At 43.0% G+C, this 20,921-nt stretch overlaps 1 protein-coding gene across 17 annotated transcripts in view; it reads left to right on the top strand.

Moving 5' to 3' along the window:
• The window catches only part of LOC106089216 (enolase-phosphatase E1), an 81,519-nt gene that overhangs the window by 23,636 nt on the left and 36,962 nt on the right, over positions 1-20,921 (top strand). For all 17 annotated transcript variants that reach the window (XR_009396668.1, XR_009396667.1, XM_059361309.1 and 14 more), the window contains 2 exons: positions 4,376-7,316; positions 7,382-7,538. Coding sequence is in view for 15 of the 17 variants with exons in the window: in XM_059361309.1 (XP_059217292.1) it covers positions 4,376-7,316; positions 7,382-7,538 (3,098 nt within the window). In the remaining 2 variants the exon portion in view is untranslated. The remainder of the gene's footprint in view (positions 1-4,375; positions 7,317-7,381; positions 7,539-20,921) is intronic.

Genomic DNA, 20,921 nt, shown 5'->3' with positions numbered 1-20,921 from the left:
GGAGGGCGGCATTCTGACAGATCTAAATATTATTCCACTGCGTGTACAAAGTTGACGAGACCACACTGGCGCTGCATAACTCACCACAGACCGGCCAATTGCTTTGTACGTGATCAACAAGGTTTCTTTGTCTGCACCTCAAGTGCTGCCGGCAAATGACTTGAGGACATTGTTTCTACTTTTGACTTTATCGCAAATAGCTGTGGCATGTGGGCAGAATGTAAAAGAGCTGCCAGATGTGACGCCAAGTCTTTTGGGACACTTGATAATCGGAATCATTCTCCATCGACCATCACAGTCAGCTCAGTATTCACTTCACGCGTATTTATAGTGAACAATGTGGCTGAAAATTTGGTGGTAGATATCTTCAGATTTCTTGCAGCGTAATATGAGGCAAATTCGTTGATGTAGACGTTCAACCTATCGCAGATGTCAACAATGGGTGGGTGGCCTGATGCCATGATTGTACAATCGTCCGTATATGATGCGACCTCTACGCCGGCTGGAGGGCGTGAAATGGAGGATAGGTAGAGCTTAAGCAGCGCCGCAGATAATACCCGACCTTCTTACCTTCTTTCTTCTTTCCCTAAATTCCAGAGATAATTCGCGACCCATCGTTTCAGGCCTGGCTGGAGGGACGTGTTGGCGATGCCCTCAAATAATTTGGTATGGCTGACCGTGTCGAATGCTTTCGATAGGTCCAGTGCCACGAGGACCGCCCTATCACATGGCCTGTGTGCGGTGATGGCATGCAAAGCAGTTGTTGTGCTATGCAGTCTTCGGAATCAATGTTGATGCTCGGATGGAAATTCTCTTACGAGGCTCGAGAGGAGTAATGCCTCAAGCGTCTTTGCCACTGGTGAGAGAAGGGAGATCGGTCTGTACGACTCCCTCAAACTCGGGTCCATTCCAGGCTTCAGTAGCGGGATCACTCTGCCCATTTTCCACACATCGGGAACAATAAGAGTGTTCAAAGACATGTAGAGAACAGCGGTAAGGTACTCAACTCCAGGTAAATCCAGATTCTTCAGTATCAGTGTAGAGATTCCGTCGAGGCCAACGCCTTAGATTATTTGGCGCTACGGATGACATTCGTAACTTCGCCCACGGTAAATTGTGATAGCTGTCCATCGGCTCGGAGACCGCGGATACGGCAAATGGCTTTTCTCCTTGCCCTGTCACTCTCGGGATGCATAATAAATTGGCGGTTGAACAACCTGGAACATCTCTTCGGATCAGTCACGGTTAGTTCGCCAAAAGTGACTGACGTCCTGTCATCCCGTCTACCAGGATTCGAGTGACTTAACAGTAGACCAAAACTTGCCTACACCGATGCCTAAGTTACAATGCTCCAAGTGTTCCAGCCACAAATTCCGCCTATGTTCGTTGACTACCCTGTTTTCTTTTCAGATTCAGCGCACTGATTCTGGAGTTAGTGGGGTCCATACAACGAATCTCATCACGCTCGTCTGCGAGTACCACTGCCTGCGCCGGGAAATTGGGCCACACTTGGGATATTGGACGGGCTGTTTTAAAGCGAGCAGCTGCTGCGTTAATGATGTCTCGGAATTTCCTCTCGGTAACTAGCAAATCCGAGGGGGATGCCAGTTCACTGAAGCGGCGATTGGTGTACTCTTTGAAACCGTCCAAATCGGCCTTCTTCTGATTGAAAACGTCCGGCGCTCAGAGGTTATGAAGTCGGGTGGTCGGTCGATGGTGAGAATTATGGGGAGGTGGTCTGATCCCAAAGAGATGACGGCTTGCCAGAATACGTCACTTAGAAGATCAGGGGATGCAATGGAAATGTCTGGCGAGCTGCTACACCTCTTCGTAATTCTTGTGTGGGCATCCTCATTCACCGTGCAAAACGTGGAGTCTTCAATCTGCTCTGCAAAAGCTATGCCACGCTGGTCGTTACCTGGCGGAGAATGCCATGACGTGTGATGCGCATTAAAGTCCCCTAGAACCAGACGATTATGGCCAGATAGTAACCCACCTATGTGTGGGTTGTAATCTTTGCCAGCAATCTGCAGGTGTTTGTCAGCTTGGTGTTGTTGTTGTAGCAGTGTATTGTACACTGAGGCGGGAGCCCTTGCCGATAAAGTACTCCATCGGGTCAACCCGGTACGTACAACCGGCTGTCATGGGATTGTCAGCTTTGTGTCCTAGATCGCTGCGACCAATATGTCCTTCCGACTCATAAAATCCACAATCTCATCGATCGTGCCACGGAGAGCGTTGCAATTCAGTTGCAAAAATGATACACTTCCCGGCACTGTCCTGGCAATATTGGGGCTGGGATGCTGCTGTTGCATATATTGCCGCAACATGCTGTTGCATATATTGCCATGGGATTTGCAGCTGCGGTGGTGGCATCAGACCGTAGCATGTGGTCCTCCTCTCCTATAGGTGTGGATTCCTTGGCACCTGTTTGATAAGCTCACAAGCAGACCGAGAAAGCGATCCGGTGCACTACGAAGGAGACAGAGGTGCGTGTACCGGCAGCTCAATCCGGCGAAAGCGAAGGGTGCTGGAAGGGATAGAACTGACATTCCAAGCAATTCTATGGAAGCTAGAAAGTTAATCAGATTTCCCGAAGAGCATAACACTGCCAAGACGATGAAGAAGAAAAAGAGCTCCCCGCTTTCAAGTACTCTGGGAAGGGATGACCAAGCCAGCTCCACCGCAATGGGTGCCGGGCTATAGAGATATCGCAGGGAATTGTACAGAGACTAGCTTGCGAGCCTAGCACATTCCAAGGAAACTGGAATCCGTGTGGTGTTCATTGCTGATACGAGAGGCTTAGCTGCGACCTGCCAGGCGAGTCTACAGGTTGCGGAGTAGCTGCAACGGCAGTCGCATATAATCACCGGCCGGGTGGCCCCGGATCTTGCACAAATACTGAGTGCCTATGATTCTCGATATGGCAAGGCGAGTTATTGGCGCCTTTAAATAACCAATAGCCACCCTGTTCACGCGGCGATCGGTCCTTTATAGCGGTCGAGCTTGCTCAACTACAGTGGCTTGACGAGGATCGCCACCTCCACCTCCACATACAACAATAACAACGAAAACGTCTTAGTCTGATGACAGACTGCCACTTAAACCTAACCTAACCTATAGTTAGAATTCTCAAATTCCAATATTGAGCGCTGTTGAATTACTTTGTTTCAAACGCATCCCTATAATCAACTTTCCAAACTGTATTGGTAGGTGTTCGGAGCAATGATTTAACGATCATTGTACTTTCGTGCAGAGTTTTTGTTTCCAGTCGGGTCAAATTCGTCTCTTTTAGAGTTGACCCAACGCTATTATTTTTCTATTCGTGACACATATAGCGGTTGGGTCAAACGTACCTATTCACTTGCCAATTCGCTTTGTTACCTAAGTTTGTACATACATACTTATATAGCCCTAACAATTGTTGAATTCAACATCTGTTGCTGCTTTTTGTTTTTTATGTACGGCAGAGTTTCCCAGTTTACCAATCCATTTCACTTAATTAAAACTTGAACACTATTTAATTACATATTTTTATGGCTTGAGATCGAGTTTAGACTATCATAAGCTTATTATACCGAAAACCACTCAACTAATTATAAGATTTATTTTTACATCCAAAATGTGATTTTGTTTTTTTCCACCGTTTAGTTTTATACAATATTTTATTTTTCTACATGGTATAATTTTTTTTCCTACATTGGGTTTTGTCGCCCAAGTTTATATAGGACAATATCCAAATTAATTATTATAATAAAATTGTGTAGTTCATTATGACTTGCTGAGTTTCCAAACAAATGTCTGATTCATAAGCAACCGCGAATCTTATGGGATACTGTAGTGGGTTCATCTAGCAAATTGTAGATGGTTGAACAGATGAACAGGATGGGCGGGCAGTGTGCAATGACACCGAAGTGCACAAAACTGCTTGGATAAATGCCATTTAAGTTTTTATTGTGTCCTATGTCCCTCTTCTACTTCGCTTTGAAGCACGCATAACATCTTCCGCTAGACTTTCGTTCCCGACCGTTACGAAATTGAGTCTTATGGATTCAGATTTCAGTTCTAGGTACCACCAAAAGTTACAAGTCAAGCTATGTGAAGAAGCTCAAAGGCGGGAGTAGAGAAAGGAACAAGCCAATCATTTGAACTTAACTCAATTACAAAGTTTTCATTAAAACCACGATGCAAGTTGTCAAAATGAAAAATTAAAAAGAAATCGTCTAAACACACAGATATTGCCCATAGTCAAGGGCATATAATACGAATTGGCATGGCTGAATTTAACGCATTTTTATTTGTTTTTTCTTGATAAAAATTCTGCTTCAAACATGTAGCACATTTATAATCAAATTCAATTTATTTTCATCAACAGGTTAAAATGCGTGCTCGCGACCGTAGCACATCACGAGTGCGTGATGCTTCAAAACGTCATAGTTGGTCACCACGTTCAAGCACAAATGAGGACAGCCCGCAAACTCCACAGTTGAAGTCATCGGCAGTGACAACAACTACTCCATCAGCACTTCCACGCAAGACTACGAAAGCAACAAGCAAACCAGCACCAGCGCAAGTCCCCAAAGGAACATCCAATATGGTGGCAAACCGTACGCAATTTACCCCAAGATCCACGGCCATGCAATTGGCACTCAAACAAGTCGATTTTATGTGTCCCCAGCCGCCGCTGGCCGACTTTAAACATCTCAATGCTGATGCCGACGCCGATGATGTCAGTGAGGCGGGCACATATACCTTAGATGGAGATAACTACACAGAAGAGCAAAAGGATATCATGAATATAGATAAGTATGGCCAAATCATAACGGAGTCTGCGCGAAGAATCAAATCCCGTTCTAAACAGTTGAGTGATGTCACTCCAACGCCAAAACAACGATCGTCCATGGAATCGAAGAGGTCAAACAATGTATTGGAAGTCAATTACTACCATGGATCTGAAGAGCCTCAACAACTGGCCAGGCCACGCACTAGTACAGCAGCATCGGATTTGATAATGGGCTCCCATCAGTCAGCTGGAGCCTATCTGGAAAAGATAAAATTAAGGGTTTTGCGCAACATGAATGCTACAAAACAAATTGATAGTAAACAGGAAATGTTAAAATCAAAATTACCCAATGAAGATGATGACAATGAGGCCGATACCGGATGTTTTACCAGTGTAACAACCAGTGGTGTTCTGGCGAAGCAGCGAACCCTTGATGTCCGTCCAAAACTTTCGAGGCATAGTGGTTTATCGACATCGCAAATTGATAGTTCCGAGTATGTAAGCAACGAAACTAAACTGAAAACCTCAGGTACGCCGCCATCATTTGCAAGTGGCTTTACTGATCACCAAAAGGCCGAATATAGACTTAATGTCTTTACAAATCAGAAGGAGGCTTCGCAGAAGTTTGCAGCAACAAGAAATTTTATAGAAACCCCTCCAGAGACACCAACAGGACTTCAGCCGGCGTCAAAGTTAAGCGAAGTAGCGGTTTTACAAACAGCTCAAACAAAGCATGATTGGATTCAAGAGTGGGCTCGCAATGCCCGTGCGCGTAGTTTGGCAAGTGATAGGCACAGTACTAGTTCCAGGCAAGCGAATAACGATATGTTAATGACAAGATCGTACACTTGTGCCGATACTGGAAATGATTCCATGACAGATGATAGCCTCTACAGTGCGAACTGTAAACAATTTAATTCTAAACTAAACAGAACTTTGGCTGAGCGATACCGTTTGTCAGGCGGTAATGGCGATTGTGATTATACCAGTGACCCTTCATTGTCTAGTTCATGTACTAAGCCACCGAAGAGCCCAACAAAGATACCTTCGCCCCTTCATACATTGGGGAGAACACGTAGTGCGAGCCGCACAAGATCATCGTTACAGAACGTTATGGCGCCCGAAGAGGAGGATTATCTCCAGCAAACAGCAGCTGCCATCAATAATTTGCAACAGAATTTGTCCCGCAAAAATTCAATCAAGTCACCCTCACATTCAGCTTCCCCGAGGGCTCATTCAGCCCGTTCACATATCATGTATTCACCTGAGGGCACTGGGGTCGACTGCAGTCCACAGCACGGTTTGAACTCACAACGTCAGCAACGTCAAGCCGCACAGAATCTTATGACGAGCAGTATTAACGAGCAGCAATTGCAGTTGTTGACCAGTGGCGAATATTTGCTGAGGCAAATGCGGATGCGAAAAAATTCTTTTGATGGTAACTTAGGTGTCAACGGTTCTCCCCATCGAAGAGTACTGCAGGCAGGTGTCCCACCACAAGTCCAGTCGCCTACCACACCAACGGCAGCCTCAAACGAAGAATCGCTATCGCCTTTAAGAAGATCGAGCTCATTCTCCGCTCGAGTTGCAGCCACTCAAAGATCCGGCCGTCCTAACTTTCAGAACCTGTATACTCCTCCGGCGGCACGTCACAGTTATGGTCTAAACCTTGCGCCACCACCACAGTCATCTATGCAGTCCGCAGGACATCCCATCAAGAAATCGGCCAGTAGCAATAATTTCGGTCAGGCCTATAGTGATTATGACGAAAACTTGCAGTATTATATAAACGACGAAGATGATCAGGATGACTTGGTCGAAGAATATTATTCGAGTGGTGGAGACGATAACGGTGAGCCGGGTTACTACGAGAATGCCGAAACAGAAAACAGCGTTCCTCTATCCAACACTAGGTATAATAAAGCCTTGCTCATGCGAATAGAACGCAGCAAGCAAAAGGTCTCAGCCAAACCCCAATCGGCACCACCCACAAAAGCGGCTATGCTAATAGCTGGTGGTGGGGTAATGGCTTGCCCCAATACTCCAGAATTGCCGCGGAGAAATGTTAAAAGCGCCACTACCCGTTCTAGTGTCACATCACAACGCCAGTCCATGCCTCGGGACACTAGTCTAAGTCGGCTTGCCCAACAGGTACCGAACTCATTGGCCTCAGCCAAAAAACAACTACTACAAACTGCTGCCAATGTACCATCCACTGCTGCTGCAACACAACGTTCTACTTCTAGTCAACGGGCCACGCCACGCTATTTAGATATATCGAAATACAAGCCCGCCCAAAGTAACCAGTTTTTACGTAAAAATGATGCCAAAAGTACCCTTAAGCCTCAAAACAATTCAAATGAAATTATGAAACGTAGTCCCAGTAGTTCGTCAATGGGCCTTTCACGAACGGATCCCTCTCGAACGAGCAATCGCTCGGTACGGTCGGCCAGCTCAGCTATGACCAGCAGTGCCACCTCCCTTGGTGGTGGTACTGGAAGAGCTTCTTCTGCGGTTAGAAGAGATGCCTCAGGTAGTATTGCAATTGTCTTTGATTATTCTCCATTTTAAGCATTTATTTTTTTCGTTGGTGATTAGTATCTAAACAAAAAGAAGCTGAAATGGCAATGTGGAAACGTCGTTCCAAATACGATCCTATGAAGGCAGCCGCCGAAGATCGCCGCAAGAAGGAAGAAGCCAAGCGTTTAGCTCAGACGCAGCAATTAGGTGTTGTTGGTGCTATGCCAACGGAGAGGTAAGCATTTAGCTATTATTTATGATTTGCTGAATAGATTCATAGTTTGTCTGTTTTGGAGGTAAAGGTGATTTCATTTGTTTTCCAAAGAAAATTTTCTTCAAAACTAAACGTAACTAAATCAAAAACAATTGGTTAAGGTAGTAGCTTTAGAAAGACCGAAATAGACAACAACAACTCGATCTAGCAAGCAATTAATTAGTGAATAGGGAAAATCAACTTGATTGTCGTAATAGTTTAAAGTGTTGAAGATATAATAATAATAATAATTTATGTATAAACACCACACGTTTGGGTGTATCCCTAATTATCGCATGAATGTTAAGAACCTAAAATATATGGCAATTATATATGTATAAGTCCTTTATTAACAATTGGGGTATATTAAATATATTTAAAAAAAATATAATCAATAGTAACAAGTTCAGTGTGAACAAAGTGTGCCCTTTACTTGCTTGTATATGCAAAGAAATTTTAATTTTATTGCTCGATAGTGAATTCTAAAAATGATAGACCTTCATCGAGTTGAGTGTTCTGAGCTGAAAATAATTTGCGGCATGTCTGGAGTCCAATGAAAAAGGCTATAAATAATTATAAACATTAGGATAAGCTAATTTAATATAATCATTATTCCGAGGTGGGCATGAACTTACTTTATTAATGCAGATATCTGATTTGTTTTGATCCGATTTCATTCAAATCAAATTTCATCAAAATCGGATGAAAAATGCTCATTTTATAGGCTCATTACTCTATATCGGTCAATATGGCAGCTATAGGCAGCTGTGTAGAGGTCTACCAGAATACTCTGTGCCAAATTTCATCGAATTCGGTTAATAAATGAATCTTCTATGGCCTCAATACCCTATATCGGGATATTGGTCGGTTGGTCTATAGGGCAACAGAAATGGGTAGGAGTCTACCAGAACTCAATGTGCCAAATTTCATCGAAATCAGATGAAAAATCACGAATTTATTGCCTCAAGACTTTAAGTCTGATCTATATAGTGGCTATATATAACTAAAATCCGATTTTATGAGATCAGAAGATTAGGTTTATATACAAAGAATACGAAATCATTAAAAGTTGTTTGGAAAATGTTTTTATATCCAAGGAGACCACCATAGCGCAGAGGTAAGCATGCCTATCTGCCTATGACGCTGAACGCCTGGGTTCGAATCCTGGCGAGACCACCAGAAAAAAATTGCAGCGGTGGATTTCCCCTCCTAGTGCTGGCAACATTTGTGAGGTAATATGCCATGTAAAACTTCTCTCCAAGGGGATGTCGCACTGCGGCACGCCGTTCTGACTCGGCTATAAAAAGGAGGCCCCTTATCATTGAGATTAAACTTGAATCGGTCTGCACTCATTAATATGTGAGAAGTTTGCCCTTGTTCCTTAGTGGAATGTTCATGGGCAAAATTTGCATTTTTACCCAAAATATCTGCGAAATTAAAAATACCTAGCTTTTGATTTTTTCAAGTTTTTTTGTCTGTTAGGGCGAAGATCATTAAATTTTACAATTTTCGTTTGTTTCTCTTTCGAGACGAGCTCAATGATCGGAGATGCAAATGGAAAAGGAAAGCCAAAGATAGAAACACACACCAACCACTATGGGATGCCAATCCCATGGCAGCCGGTAGTACGCACGGGATTGACCCGATGGAATCCTCATCGGCAAGGGCTGCCGCCTCAGTGTAGGTGTTCGTCTTTTTTTTTCGTCATGGGAGAGGCACATCCCTGAGTGCCTTCTCCGCAAGCTTCTGGTCCATGCCGGGATTGAAAATTACCCCGGGCCCTGGTTCTGTTCAGTTTGCCAGAACCGCCTTCATCATCGGTCGGTGTCGGTGAGGTGTAACCGGTGCATGGAGTGGGTACATTTCCGATCTTGCTCTGGCCTAACTTCACTACGGGAGTATAGTCATACTGGCTATGTCGCAAGGTGCTGTGCGAACATAGCCAGCAGTGGGTCACAAGCGTCGTCGTCGTCGCCTTCGGCGTCCTCGTCGTCGGACTATGTGACCCCCCGACCTCTCCCATACGGCAATTTAGACAAAGCTGACCAACACCTGCAGCTTGCACAGTTGTCACGGTTACAATGTGCTACGTAAGGATCGCCCAAGGAATGGAGGTGGGGGATTGGCCTTCGTTATACACCATTCCGTGCAGTATAGACCTATCTCGCCTGCGCTTGACGCTAGTGACCCCTACATGGAATGTATGGGGGTAGCAGTCAGGTCTGGTACTGCCGAGATAGAGATATACAACGTGTATATACCGCCGGTTGGTAGCTGTGTCCCGATTAATGGGCAGGCTTACAACCCCGACATAAGTGGGTAGCTATCTGGCTATAACACGTCATGGCATTCTCCCCTAGGTAACGACCAGCGTGACATAGCTTTGTCAGAGCAGATTGATAGCTCCACGCTTTGCACGGTGAATGAGGATGCCCCCACTAGGATTACGAGGAGGTGCAGCAGCTTGCCAGACATCTCAATTGCAACCCCTGATCTCCTGAGTGACGTATCCTGGCAAGCCGTCATCTCTTTGGGGTCAGACCACCTCCCCATAATTCTCACCATCGACCGACCATCCGACTTCAAAACCTTTGAACGCCGGACGTTTATCAATTATAAGAAGGCCGATTGGACTGGCTTCAGTGAACTGCCACCCCCCTCTGATGTGCTTGTGGCCGAGAGGAAATTCCGAGACATCATTAACACAGCAGCCGCTCGCTTTATACCAGCCGGTCGAATACCCCAAGTGCGACCCAATTTCCCGGCGCAAGCAGTGGTACTTTCAGACGATCGTGATGAGATTCGTGCTATGGACCCCGCTGACCCCAGAATCAGCGAGCTGAATCTGGAAATAAACAGGGTAGTCAACGAACATAAGCGGAATTTGTGGCTGGAACACTTGGAGCAATGTAACTTAGGCACCGGTGTAGGCAAACTGTGGGCCACTGTTAAGTCACTCTCGAAACCCGGTAGACGGGACGACAGGACCTCAGTCAATTTTGGCGAGATAACCGTGACTGATCCGAAGAGATGCGCCAGGTTGTTCAACCGTCAATTTATTGTGCATCCCGAGAGAGACAGGGCAAGGAGTAGAGCCATTCGCTGTATTCGGGGCCTCCGAGCCGATGAACAGCCATCACAATTTACCGTGAGCGAAGTTACGAATGTCATCCGTGGCGCCAAATCATCTAAGGCGTTGGGCCCCGACGGAATCTCTACATTGATGCTGAAGAATCTGGATTCACCTGGAGTTGAGTACCTTACCACTGTCCTCAACCTGTCATTGAACATTCTTATAGTTCCCGATGTCTGGAAAATGGGCAGAGTGATCCCGCTACTGAAGCCTGGAAAAGACCCGAGTTTGGGGAGTCGTACAGACCGATCTCCCTTCTCTCACCAGTGGCAAAGACGCTTGAGGCATTACTCCTCCCGAGCCTCGTAGGAGAATTTCCATTCGCCGAGTATCAACATGGATTTCGGAGATTGCACAGCACAACAACAGCTTTGCATGCCATCACCACACACATTTGCCGTGGCTTCAATCAACCCAGGCCATGTGATAGGACGGTCCTCGTGGCACTGGACCTATCGAAGGCATTCGACACGGTCAACCATGCCAAATTATTTGAAGACATCGCCAACACGTCCCTCCAGCCAGGCCTAAAACGATGGGTCGCGAATTATCTGTGTGGTCGCCAGTCATTTGTGGAATTTAGGGATAAGAAGTCGAAGCATAGAGTGAAACAGGGAGTTCCCCAAGGTGGGGTGATATCTAGGGCACTGTTTAACCTCTACCGCCTCAATTTCCACAGAGCTAGGATTGATGCCGACGTGCAAGATGTATGTCCCGATTGTAACCAGGGACCGCACGATATACGTCACCTGTTTAACTGCCCGGCCAGACCCACTCGACTCAGACCCAGATCCCTGTGGACGCACCCCATCTTAGTCGCAGAGTTCCTGGGTCTTGACACTCAACAAAATCAAGCAGACGAAAGATAGAACACAATAAACTGCTACAACAACAACAACTATGGGACGCGTTTCGTCTTTGGTTAAAAGACTTTTCAACCATATTAGGCGTGATGGCTTCAAGGGCCGCGTGTTGGTATGTTGTATTTGAATCGTATTAATAGCGAAAACGCATCTATGATACAATTACCACATTAACCAGCTCGGCAACCCTGCTGATGCAAATAGAAAAGGTTATAAATGGTTATAAATGGATATTTATAATGGGTATAATGGGTACAATTTACCGGGTAAATACCTTTTGGGTATTAACCCATCGCCCATCTCTACTTATCTTATATATAAAAACCAATTTGTGTTTGTTTGTAGGTTTGTTTGTTTGTATGTTTGTGTGTTCCTTATAGACTCAGAAACGGCTGAACCGATTTTCTTGAAATTTTCACTGATGGTGCATAATGATCCCGTGGTAAAAATAAGGTACAACATTATTTGATATCTGAAGGTGGAGCGGACCCTCCTCCTTACCCTAATTTCAGAAACGCCAGATCTCGGAGATGGGTGTACCCTAAGAATAAAAATTTGGTATCCAAATTTCGGATGGGGTACCTAGGGGGGCTGCCCCACCCTAAAACCTACCAAACATGCATTTAGACCAATCACGACAATATGGGACTCAAATGAAAGGTATTTAGGATAAGAAAAACGTATCTGATATGCAATTGTCGGACCAAGTGCTAGGGGGACCACCCCAAGCCCCGAAACACCCCTTAATCGGACATATTTACCGACCATGGCAATATGGGACTCAAATGAAAGGTATTTGCGAGTAGGATACGAATCTGATATCCAAATGTGGGACCACGTTTCTGGGGGTCCACCCCCTTCCCAAAACAACCCCCAAACAGAACTTATTTACATACCATGGGAATATGGGGCTTAAATAAAAGGTATTTGAATGTAGAATACGAATCTAATATCCAAATATGGGACCAAGTGTTTGGGGGCCGCATCTCACCAAAAACATCCCCCAAAGGGGACAAATTTACGACCATAGCGATATGGGGCTCAAATGAAATGTCTTTGGGAGTAAAGCACGAATTTGATATCAATATTCGGGAAAAGTGTCTATGGGGCCACCCCACCCCCACAACACCACCCAAATAGTAAGTATTGGGTTGCCCAAAAAGTAATTGCGGATTTTTTAAAAGAAAGTAAATGCATTTTTAATAAAACTTAGAATGAACTTTAATCAAATATACTTTGTTAACATTGCTAAAGCAATTTAGAAAGCTAAAGCAATTACTTTTTGGGCAACCCAATATTTTCTGACTATTGCACTATGAGGCTCAAATAAGAGGGTTTTTAAAGTGGAATACGAATCCGATATACATATATTTTCAAGGCCAACTCACTGAGTGGCCGCCAATCCCACAAAACACCCCCCAAGCCGGTCATGTATGCCGACTATGGAAATATGATATCAGATACGCGGTATAATAGAGCACGTTGTTGATATATTTTCCGGGCTTAGTGTTTGGGGGACCACCCAATCCCCAAAACACCCCTAATTCTGGCATATTTACCGACCATGTCAATGTGGAGCTTAAATGAAAGGTATTGGGGGATAGAGCAAGAATTGATACCCATTTCGGGACCAATTTTCTGGGGGTCTACCCCTTTCCTAAAATACCCCACAAACAGCAATTTTTTACTGACCATCGCAATATGGGGCTCAAATAAAGGTATTTGGGAGTAGAATAAGAATTTGATATCCAAATGTAGGACCATTTATTTAAGGCAATACCCCTTTCCTAAAACACCCCCAAAGGAAAAAATCTTTTCGACCAAGCCAATATGTGGCTCAAATGAAAGGTATTTGAGATTAGAAAACGAATTTGATAACCTATTTTGGAGCCATGTGTTTGGGGGACGCCTCATCCTGTAAACTCCTCTTAAGCCAATGGCAATATGGTGTTTAAATAAATGGTATTTGAGAAAAGAGCACGATGCTGATATTTTTTCAGGGCCAAGTATCTGGGGGACCACCTCTCCCTCGAAAACACCACTAAATCAGACATCATGGGAATATTGGGCTGAAATGAAGAATGGAGTATACCTTATATCCAAACTTAAATTCGTATAGACCAATAAAGATCATGTGGGATTCAGATAAAGGCACTTATATTGTTAAACTGTTAGTCAAGTTAGCATGGTATTTCACTAAAAGATATTAAACTGTAGAAAATAAATATTCCAAGGGAACTGAAATAATAAATAAACAAAATCAGTGCAGAGACATTTTTTTATTGTTGTTGGTGCCATTATTTCTATTTAAGAAAATATACATTTCGGTGTAAGTGTTTTTTCAATCCAAGCTCCAATATTGAATAGAAAGAGGAAAAAAACTAACAAATATCTTCTTCTTCTTCATGTTGACGTATGTGTCAAAACCACCACCATATATTGGTTGCCCAAAAAGTTATTGCGGATTTTTCATATAGTCGACATTGACAAATTTTTTCACAGCTTGTGACTCTGTAATTGCATTCTTTCTTCTGTATAAAAGTATAAGAAAAGTATATTTGATTAAAGATCATTCTAAGTTTTATTAAAAATGCATTTACTTTCTTTTAAAAAATCCGCAATTACTTTTTGGGCAACCCAATATATAAAAAATGACATGAGATACTAAGTCTATACTGTCACTCTTATGGGGTATGCAAGTTTGAACTTATATGTTCATATCAAAAAGTTGTTATCGACATAAAATTTGTATAGCCGTACATAGACCTTGTCGTTGTCTCTCCTGAGAATGTCAATGATGGTTCGTTCTCCGATACCATGGCTCATCAGGGTCTGGTTGAGAAGGTTTCTTGCCGTTGGTTGATTTTCGACCATTGAAATGCCAGGTGATCGATAGATTGTATCTCGCCGCAATCGCAGCGATCTGTGACCAGTATGTCTACTTTGTATAAGTGCCGTCTCGTCCTTATGTGGCTACAACGAAGTCTACACTCCATCGTGATTATGTTGCGTAGATGATAGAGAATAGAGATGGCGTCCGTTATGCTCGAGTCCCATTTTGCCTGCCAAGCCTCTATTGCCCTCCTTTTATCATGGGACTTAAGGTCGTTGTGGGGCATTGGGGGGAAATTCCAACATCGTTGTGATTTACGTATATGAGATCAGCGTGCGTATTGCTATCAATATCCTAATGTCCGGGTATCCATAAAATCTGAATTGTGTATTCCCTCTCCTCTATGACAGCCACAGCTTCTGCCGAAAACATCGGGCTCTTCGGATGGAGTGAGAAGCTGGCTTCAATATCCAGATTAGGTACCCAAAATGCGCAGCTTGTTTTGGTGTTTGTTGTAGAGCTGTCCGTAAAAACGCGAATAAAATCATTAAATTTGTTCGTTATAATGGCGTCGAATTTTGCATGGATATCACTAAGGTCCGCGGTTGCCTTCCTTATCTCAAGGTAAAAAACATGGTGGCCGAATAATGGATATCTCGATGAAATTCGTATCTATGGGGTTTCCTGTTGAAGATTTCAAGATTTTCTCTTCATATTTCTGGTGAAGTGTTGGTCTACCCACAAATTTATTATTATAGCGCTGTATGTATTTGGCTGCAGGATGTCTTTCATTAGATATCATACGTCGGATATAATTTTCAGCTAGATATAAAAGTTTCAGGTATAGGTATTGCATTCCTGTTCCTGTTCCAAGGCAAGTGTATGAGTGGAGATCAACGCACCGAATGCAATTCTTATGCATTTGTATTGGATGCGTTGCAACTTCAACGCACTGAGTTTACTGGTTGGACAATCTGGTAAGAGCGGTGCCATGAATTCGATGATTGACATTATTACGCCGAAATATAGGTGGAGCGAATTAGAAGGATCGGACCCCCAAGAGACGCCACATAAAGCGCGAAGTATATTGATAAAACCGAAGCACTTCTTTTTCACATTTTCTATGTGCGGTTTGACTTTAAGGTGTGCTGCGAATGTGTATCCTAGAAAGTTAAATTCTGTCACGTATTCGACATAATCTCCGTTAATCTGCAAATGAGTACCACACGATATATTTCTGGATGAGGGTTGAAATATCTGACATTTAGGCTTCTGTGCCGAAAGATAGATTGTAAATTGTCTAGCCTTTCTATGATAACATCCAGGGCGGACTGCATCTTCATAACGGCAACGTCAATCGACTGGTGGGAGAAGAAGATGACTAGATCATCAGCGTATACCAAAATATCCACGTCCAAATCATAAAAAATTTCATTTACATATATGTTAAAGCTGAGGGGGCTAAGGGGGAGCCCTGAGGAGTTCCTGTAAGTGACCGTCGCTCTATGTCATCCTCTCCCAGATTAAAGATCAGCTCTTTATTTTGAAATAGCTTGTGTAATATGTTGCAAATTCCCTTCTCTATTCCAAGCGCCTTGTATTTGCCAATGAGGATGTCGATATTTACATTTTCGAAAGCATTTTTAATGTGGAGAAAGAGTGCCACCATAAATTTCCTTTCTCTTCTCGCCAGCTGTGCAGCCGACCAGAGGGTGACAGTGTTGTCACATTTTGCCCTCTCTCGACGGAAGACAGACTGCGCATTAGCAAGCTTCACAGATGACTCAAGCTGGTAGTCTATTCTATTATGGATAATTTTCTCAAACAAATTTCTCAAGCACGATATAAGGGCTATAGAACGCCATGAATTAGGGTTTTCGGGAGGCTTTCCTTTCTTTTAGATCGGTCTTATTTTGTATTTCATCCACGTGTGAGGAATTTTTCCGGATCTTAATATGTGACTGAATAAGTCTAGGATGGTTTCTATCACGAGCCCATCGAATTGACGAATATGTCCGTTACGTATTCCATCAATCCCCGGAAACGTGTCTTTAGATGTCTCTATGGCCGATTTAAGTTCCTCCAAGGTGAACAGATCGATGTTGTCTAGGGCCTCAACAGGCTGCATATTAATTGTGCCTATGGGGCCCGACATCATATCACAATATTCTGATGATGTGGTGTCGCAATCTACGCTTTCGCATAACGATTTCCATCCACGCCTTTTCTCACGTCTTAAGGTATAAAAGTATTCCTTTTTCCTTACCGATAGCTTACGAAAATACTCACTTGAAGGGTTTCGCTTAAATTCCGCTAATTCCCGTGTGAGTTGGGCTTATTGCAACTACCATTCCACCATGGGTTGTCGGCGTAATCTTTAATCTTCTTCTTTATCTTAAATGTGGTGTGGAATGCTTCTGACAGAAGGTCAAGTCTGGCCCCTTGAGGTGCATTGCAGAATTCGTTTCTATCATGTATGACATCCATTTTTCTATTAAGTACCTCCTCGGGAATATTCTTGGGTATGACAAAAATAGTACGTTGGCGGAGTAATGGCCTGATGTGTAAGTTAATGTTTATGGCGCAATGGCCACTGCCTAAACATTCATTAGACGTCCTCCAGGAGGAGACCAATGAAAGTGAGGCGCTGGCATTGTGAGTTCTATTGCAGAAGGGTTAGCGCGCCAAAAAAGGTTTGGGAGTCGTCGTTGAGAAGCGAACTAGGTTGTGACGCTCAATAAAATCAAGAACTTGCTCACCACGTTGGTCTGTTGCAGCGTTGTCCCATTCCCTTTAGTGCGCATTGAAATCTCCACAGATAAGTAGTTCGGTGCCAGTAGGAATCTGGTCGATTAGAAAGTCAAGGTCAGATGTTGTAAAGTCTGCTGATATGTATAACGTATAGCGATGATACGACTGTTTTACCGCGGTTTGCTTCAATTTCACACGCTATTATCTCGATTTGTTGGTTTCTGGGAGTTAAGTTTATTCTCTGAAAGACATCGATTTCCTAAGAAGGATGGCAACTCTCCCGTCATGGGCAGGGCGATGCTTTCTGATGATATTAAATAATGGAATTTCATATTTATCCGAATTGTTCAGCCATGTCTCTGAGAGGCAGGCTATGTCGATGGTTTTCTTTTTTAAGCAGTCGAGATAATTGCGGTTTTTTGTTTCTTGCACTTGTTAGATTAATCTGCAAGATCTTTGTCATCGTTAATATCATCTAACAATTCTCCATCCTCGCGGATAGATTGTTGAAATTGTTCAAATTTATCAACAGCGGTATTTATAGTCGTATGTGAAATATTTTATCTTTCTAACTCCAGTCTTAGAAAGAGGGCTTCGTGTTTCTGTGATGGGTGTAGAACCTGGGTCAGCGCTTTTGCGTGCCAGAACGTTATTGGAAAGTTGTAGCGATATCGCAAGATGGCTATCATCTATAGGGCGATAAGATACATAATCTGGTTCAGACTGGGCTGAAATGATCATATCTTTATGACTGTTAGTTGCTTATGACATGTTGATCGCTGGGTTGTCCCCGTCGACATCAACGGTTGTGGGCTCCGAATGTAGGGTGTCTGATGCCTGGGCATCGGTACAACCGTCCGGCTCGGAGGTCAGTATCTCGGGTTCACGATCTTTATTCTTTGCATTCTTGCGCCTACTACTACGCCTGGCTGCAGACAACTTAGGGTTTTTTTGGAGATCTCTGGAAAGTCTTCTTTATTAAGATTGAAAAAGTTATTCTCAGGAATAAGATCGTGGTCTAGGTCAAGTTTACGGGGCTGGAATTTCTCCGCTTTTTCTTTCGCTCTTTTCCCAAGCTCTAATCGCTTATCGCATTCTTTCGCACTTGCATCATGGAATTTGCCCCAATTTACGCAAGTTGGTATTAGTTCGCATACTCCGTCATGCGGAGCCCCACATCGTGGGCAATTTGTGCATTACGTCTGCAGAACCTGCAGAACGCCAGCATTTCTGACATTGGACTACCGGCTCGATAAAAGGTTTCACTGGGTAGATTATCTGGTCCAGAGAGACATGAGAGAGTAGTTGGTTGCCAGTAAGCACATCATAATGATGTCTGCATCGATTCTTTGGCAATTCTTATTATCATCAGGCCTGTGAATCTTTTTACTTCAGTAATTTCGGTAGTGTGGTGCATGGGTCCATATTCAGGCATATGTCTAATTCGGGCATTCTCAAAGATATATTTTTCCGTATACTCGGCTTCAGTCGGGATTTCCATTACAGCTTTGGTCTCGCAAAGTTCTATGGGAATGTGTACATTTTACTCCGTCCTCAATGCTTTGTCCTCTGCAAGCAAATTAATAGTCTCACTATTAACGCTTACTGCACGAAGTTTTCTCTTAGTCACTAAGAAGATATCGACATCCTTGTATCATCTGTATATATCCTTGCTCAGTTTCACCAGAGGAAGCGCCTTCTTCTCCTGGCGATGCTGATGGATGATCACCTCGTTTTTACACCTAGTATGCACATATCTTCTAATTCAATTGGCTCCGCCTCAGGCCAAACCATTTTGAACAAAAAGTGATTCGCGTCTGCCGCGTCAATCGCCTTGTCTATTTATCCTAACAAATATCTGGCCATCAACTATTGGGATGTAAGAACAATAGGTGTTTTTATTTTAGTACTTTATAGGTCAGTGAAATTTGTATGAATATGTAGAACATCTGTCGTCAGAATTGCCATGATATGTTTTTTCACAAATAAATGAAGCCACAGACATCGTCTATTGAGAATGGCAAAATAAAATTAAAACCAATTATTTATAAAATTGCGTGCACAAATCTTAATACATTATTTGACTTTTATGCCCTCAAATATTGTTAAAATTTTTTATAAATTTTTCATATATTTTCACTTTTTTCCTCGTATTATTCTGGCAGGTTTGCAAACGGCGTTACTACCTCATGGCAAACAAACAGACTTGCACTGAAAACTTGTTTGGGTTTTATTTTTGCCCTTCACGGCTTGTCTCTCCAGTACTAAGTAAAACACAGCAAATAATAGTCACTGCGGTCAGTCGTTCTTTTTGATCATTGGTCTTCTTCTTGCTTGCCTACAGGCTAGTACTATATTCGTTTTTATACCCTCCACCATAGGATTGGGGGTATACTAATTTCGCCATTCTGTTTGTAACTACTCGAAATATTCGTCTGAGACCCCATAAAGTATATATATTCTTGATCGTCGCGACATTTTATGACGATCTAGCCATGTCCGTCCGTCCGTCTGTCTGTCGAAAGCACGCTAACTTCCGAAGGAGTAAAACTAGCCGCTTGAAATTTTGCACAAATACTTCTTATTAGTGTAGGTCGGTTGATATCGTAAATGGACCATATCGGTCCATGTTTTGATATAGCTGCCATATATACCGATTGTGAGTCATGACTTCTTGAGCCTCTAGAGGGCGCAATTCTTATCCGATTGGAATGAAATTTTGCACCACGTATTTTGTTATGATATCCAACAACTGTGCCAAGTATGGATCAAATCGGTCCATAACCTGATATGGCTGTCATATAAACCGATATTGGGTCTTGACTTCTTGAGGCTCTAGAGGGCGCAATTCTTATCCGATTTGAATGAATTTTTGCACGAAGTATTTTGCTTGGTATCCAACAACTGTGCCAAGTATGGTTCAAATCGGTTCATAACCTGATATAGATGTCATATGAACAGATCTAGGGACTTGACTTCTTGAGCTTCTGGAGGCCGCAATTCCTATCCGATTTGGCTGAAATTTTGCATGACGTATTTTATTCTTACTTTCAACAACTGTGTCAAATAAGGTTCAAATCGGTTCATAACCCGATATAGCTGCCATATAAACCGATCTGGGATCTTGACTTCTTGAGCCTCTAGAGGTCGCAATTATTATCCGATTTGCCTGAAATTTTGTACGACGGATCCTCTCATGACCATCAACATACGTGTTTATTATGGTCTGAATCGGTCTATAGCCCGATACAGCTCCCATATAAATCAATCTCTCTATTTTACTTGTTGAGCCCCCAAAGGGCGCAACTCTTATTCGAATTGGCTGACATTTTACACAGGTCTCTAACATATAAATTAATTGTGGTCCAAACCGGACCATATCTTGATATCGCTCTAATGGCAGAGCAAATCTTTTCGTATATCCTGTTTTGCCTAAGAAGAGATGCCGGGAAAAGAACTCGACAAATGCGATCCATGGTGGAGGGTATATATTGGGTTCCCCAAAAAGTAATTGTCGGTAATATAGTAGTAATATAGTCGGCGTTGACAAATTTTTTCAACGGCTTGTGACTCTGTAATTACATTCTTTCTTCTGTCAGTTATCAGCTGTTACTTTTAGCTTGCTTTAGAAAAAAAGTTTTTTCGCCGATTACTTTTTGAGATAATAGATTCTAAACTTATTAACTTCGTTCAGTAGGACATTCCCTCATTACTTAGGATAAAATTTTAATAAAAATGTTATTTTATCATTGTTATTTTCGTAATGTTTCAAAAAAGTAATTGTG

The sequence above is a fragment of the Stomoxys calcitrans genome, chromosome 1 (genome assembly GCF_963082655.1).
Source record: "Stomoxys calcitrans chromosome 1, idStoCalc2.1, whole genome shotgun sequence".
NCBI lineage: Eukaryota > Metazoa > Arthropoda > Insecta > Diptera > Muscidae > Stomoxys > Stomoxys calcitrans.
Note: the sequence above shows the minus strand (reverse complement) of the source record. Positions and strands in the feature narration are given on the sequence as shown.